This window comes from Trypanosoma cruzi, genomic scaffold, assembly GCF_000209065.1.
Source record: "Trypanosoma cruzi strain CL Brener 1047053516059 genomic scaffold, whole genome shotgun sequence".
Classification (NCBI taxonomy): Eukaryota; Euglenozoa; class Kinetoplastea; order Trypanosomatida; family Trypanosomatidae; genus Trypanosoma; species Trypanosoma cruzi.
The window spans coordinates 5,526-10,446 of record NW_001849083.1 but is presented as its reverse complement, the minus strand read 5'-3'; the positions used below and the strand labels follow the sequence as shown (position 1 = coordinate 10,446).

General features: G+C 60.8%; 1 protein-coding gene across 1 annotated transcript, besides 1 other annotated feature; it reads right to left on the bottom strand.

The window, feature by feature from the left end:
* Tc00.1047053509517.9 (dispersed gene family protein 1 (DGF-1), putative) lies at positions 1–3,290 on the bottom strand (the record flags this gene model as incomplete). Its single annotated transcript, XM_798835.1, has 1 exon — positions 1–3,290. A coding segment is annotated over one exon (3,290 nt), but the record flags the coding sequence as incomplete, so codon positions are not given.
* Positions 1–4,921: a sequence feature (areas not merged during assembly with more than two copies in the genome that could not be assigned to a particular haplotype).

The window sequence follows — 4,921 nt, the reverse complement described above, 5'->3', positions numbered from 1 at the left end:
CCCTCCACACGCCACTGCGCACCATCCTCGAGTGTCACCAAGCCGTCCAAGTACAACAGCGCGGAATTTAAAAGCCTCTTTCTGCCAACAAAGTAGCAGTCCGCCACTCGCAGCAGCCCCGCGGAGCTCACGGTGGTGTCCCCGTTGAGATACAAGCCATTAGCCGCGCTCATCGTGTTGTTCTCCACGTCAATGTAGCCGCCATTGTTCACTTCAATAGCATAAGCATAAACAGATGATTCCATACCTTTATTCTCCATCGTACTCAGCGTATTTCCCTTCACAATGATCCCGCCACCATCAACAACAACAGCATCGGAGAAATAAACGGCGTAACTATTCCCCTCGATGTAGCTGTCAAGTAACAGCAGCGTCAAATTTTTCCCGGGATCAAAATCCAGAAAGGCAATGGCGTGGGTCGACGTCGTCACAAGCGTACTGCCTGCCACCAGTATCTGGGAGCTCGTGCAAAAATGGCCCTCAAACACCAATGCACCAGAAGCCAGCATCGAGGATGTTACGTTCACGTGCACGCGCGCACCACTCCCCCTGACCGACAGGCCCATGAGGACGCACTGCAGCAGCGTGATGTTGAGTGTCTGCTCTGGCGCGTCAAAGCTCCACAGGTCCAGCACGATCGCGGCGGTGAAGGTCACGTTGACAAAGCACAGACCACGCACACCGGGGGCCGGGACTTCCACGGAGCTGATGCTGCCACCGTGCACGCAGCGAACCTCCGTGTCATCCGCATCGGGGAGCGGAAGCGGTCCAAGGCCGTCCGGAACCGCAGCCGGCAGACACGTGTCACCGTGGCCGCCAGCAGCGCACACACACTCACAGCCGCTGATGCTGCTCGTCCTCGCTGCAAAGCACACGGCCTCCATCGTGCACGCACCACAGTCCAACACCGTCACGGGCGCCCCAATATTGAGGTCTTCTCTGTAATTCGTCACAGGAGAGCCCCTTATCTCGTTGCACATGCCGTAGATGGTCGGACTCGAGTCGGATGGTGGCGACCACTTGTTTGTCATACATGCAAAGGACAAGAACGAGCCGTAAGTGAAGTTGTTGTCAATTATCGACCAAACACTCTGATCGCGGAACGCCACGCCGTTCTCCTTGTCCACGTACACAACGTAGGTGGTGCAGAACCCGTTGTCGCGGTGCACCAGCCAGCTGCCGCCTGTCACGGTCAGCGTGCTTGCCATGAGCATGGCGAAGCCGAGACGGAAAGTGCTGGACACAATCTGCAGCACGCTGCCGCCATCCACCACAACGTCCTCAAACACACACGCACTTTCGTAGTATTCGATGCTCGGCGCACTCCACGAGCCGTTCTGTATGGAGAACACGGAGTCGCCGCTGACACGCAGGTACGACGCAAGAGCGTACATTACGTGCGCCCGCGACACGACAGCGCAGTTGTCCATGTAGAAGACACTGGACAGGTTTGCGCAAAGGCCGTGCTCCACGAGGATCGCAGCGCACGAGCCCCCGTAACAAAACAGCGTAGACCGCGTCATGACAAAACGTGTCGACAGAAGCCGGACGCCGTCCAGGACAAGCGCAGGGCCGTACCGAAATTTCTCGTGTCCACGGGTCGTCGGCACGTACTGCGACCCGCAAACCGTCGCGCGCAGCGTTGAGTTCGCCAGCAGCACACTCGAGTGCAGCGGCATCGCGCCATGCAGCACGATCGTGCCCTCAAGCGACGTCACATTCGTCATGTTGACGAGGGCGTGGGGCATCAGGCGCGCCGTGCTCTCGCTGAGGCCGCCAATCCGCAGCTGCGCGCCGCCCGCAAGCACGCAGTGGCGCAGCGTCACGTTCAGCGCGTCAGCGAACACGTTCATCGAGCGGAGATCCACCGCCACAGTGATCGGCCCGCTGAGCACCACCGAGTCAAGGCACGCCGTCGCACGCCAGTCACCAACCGTCACCGACTCCGTCAGCGTCACGCCACTCACGCAGCCCGGCGCACCGCCACCACCGCCGGACCTCGCAGGCGGCACGTCGAACGGCAGGCACGCCTCGCCCACGCCGCCGGCGCGGCAGCTGCACACGCAGTCGGAGAACGACGCCGTCAGCGCATCAAAGCACGCCAACGCAGCCGCACAGCCGTCGCACGGCACCACGCTCACGGAGGGCAGGCCGGCCATGCGGTAGTCGCCGCTGCTCCGCAGCACCCGGCCGCCGGCACGGTTGCACTGCACCGACACGACGCCGCTCGTGATTGCCAGCCCGGAGACAAGCGTCGCGCCAGTGGCAGCGCAGCGCGCAATCGACACGGCACCGCCGCTCAGCGTCACACCCGACAGCGACGCCACCGACGACGCCTCGCCCACCGCCCACACGTCGTGCAGGTCCAGCCACCCGCCGCCACCGACCGTCCCACCGTCGCAGCGCACCAGCGACGACGCAACAGACCCCTCGACGCCCACGAAGCGCAGCACCGAGTCGAACACCGCGAGGCGCTCTCCAAGCACAATGCCACCGCCGCTACTCACAACAGACACACTTGTCACGGAGAACACCGAGTGGCTCCGCAGACTGAGACGCGACGAGGACGCCACATGCATCGCGGACGCGGTCGGACCACCCGACGCCTCCAGCAACACGCCGTCAAGCACAACCGCGCTCGACAGCAGGTCCACACCGCCGCCAACGTGCACCGCAGACCCGCCCGCCTGCAACGACCTCAGCACAGTGTTGCTCACACGCAGCTGCGTCTGCAAAAGCGACGTCGCCTGCAGCACAAACGGCGACGCCACCGCGTCCATCAGCCCGCTCAGCTGGGAGTAGCGCATCGGCCCCGCCGTCACAATCGTCGAGTCACGGACCGTCACGTTCGTGTGTGCCGGCAGGTTGTGCACAAACACGAGCGAGCAGTAGCTCCCGGACAGCCCGCTCACACTCACCTCCAGGCTCCGGTCACTCGCCGGCTCACCGCTGTCGCCCCGCACGTAAATCTGCGCACCGCCGTCGCACACGCAGTTCCTCAGTTCGATGCGCAGCGCGCCGGGAAGCATCGCCGGCACGTCGAACACAACAGCCACGCCGTTCGTGATGGACACGCCGTCCATCAGCACCGTGTCCACGGCACGGCCAACCGTGATGGCTCTGTCCACCGTGCCGCCCCGCAGTCGCAACACCACCGCATGCACAGCAGGCAGCCACACAGCCACCGCCACCAGCGCCAACACCAAAAACAGCGCCGCACGCACAGCCGCAGCGGCCCTGCGCCGCACACGGTGCCGGCCGCGCGGACACGCACCCACCGCAGACCACATCCACAAACCAAACAGATAACGATAGAGCTGTCGCGGTGTATTGCACTCGCCCCGTCGACCGTAGCTCCTGCTTCGCAGATCCCTTTCTACAAATGGCAAATCAAGAGACACTATTCCGATAGATCGATATCCCACCACTACTAGTCCCAATACTGCAATTAATCACTAACACCTTGAAACGATAGTTGTGCTGGCCAAGCCAAAGTATCTCTAACTGCTCGGTCAGAGAAAAAAAAGACAGAAACAACAGCAAATGAACACAGTGGCACACAGAGGCATCCGTTCACAGACAGTCCCCACCGAAGCACAATCACCGACAAAAAGAAGCGCATACACAATCACGCCAGTAACACCATCGTCCTCCCACCGCCCACGCAGCCCCACACAACCACCATGCAGAGTGGCAGGATCCCGGCAAAAAGACAAACATGACCATTGGAACCGCTCGTGCAACCAAACATTTCTACCACAGAGCAGTCCTGATGCCGCGAAAGACACACAAGGACCGAGACAGACCCACGTGGCAGCGTTACAACCGGCGACCATCAAGCGCTTCCGAGGATGTAATGGTGACACGGGAGAGGAGTGGGGGACTCGCCGTTCGCCAGCAGTCAAGGCGGCGTTCCTCCCTCACGTGGGTCGGCATCGCAAAACAAACAGCGGCACCATAAGCACACACGGCACACACAGAAGGAAGCATGAAGAAGTGCGGTGGCGACACTCAGACACGGGGGACAAGGGTCCACGTCAATCGTGCGGTCGGTGCCTTCCTTCTCCCACTGGGACGCCACTTCACCAATGCAGTCGCCTGCCTCCTCCCCACCAACACAGCAAGGGAGCAACAGCGGAAGATGCGACACGTGCGACGAGCACGCAGCCACAGAGTCCCACTGCTGCCGCCATAACCACACAAGACTGACTGCAGGGCGCAAAAAGAAGGGTAAACACCCCATCAAACGCTTCAGCATCACGTGGAAGAACCGCAACCGACAAATAAGGCACAGCACCGTGAAGCAGGCACCAAAGCCAAACCTCCTCCAACAAATTCACCGTAAAGCAAAGAAAAAAACACAATTTGAAAAAGAAAGTGCCGGTGCAGAGGCAATAAACGGTTGTGGTGCGCAGCAGCCGTAGCATCGCACCCTTCCCTCATCTAACGGCACCGCACCACAACGCACCGTGACGACAGCCTGCAATGACGACGAATGAGTAGCACACGCAAAGCGGCAGAAACGTTTCCTCCTGTACTCGCTCAAATTTATGCTCTCAGTATGTACTGCCAACGACACAGGGAAGGACACGGAAGGGGACTGTCCTGTCCATCCACCTTCTGCCCACAACAGACCCTCCCCATCCTCCTCCTCGCCACGCCCTGGGTGCCGCGCAACGCCGTCAAGCAAATCCACTTGTATGGAAGTCTCCAATGCGCGGGGCGGAGCTGGCAGCCACCCACGCTCACTCCCCCGCACACATCCTCTCCCACAACCTTCCCACACACACCAGGGCAAAGACGCGGAGAGGAAAAGCCCGCCGCACAACGTACGCAAGAGCACAGCTATCCACGTCACACCGCAATAAAGAGTCATGCGCACAGCGCCCGATTCTCCGCCACCCACCAACCCGGTCAATAA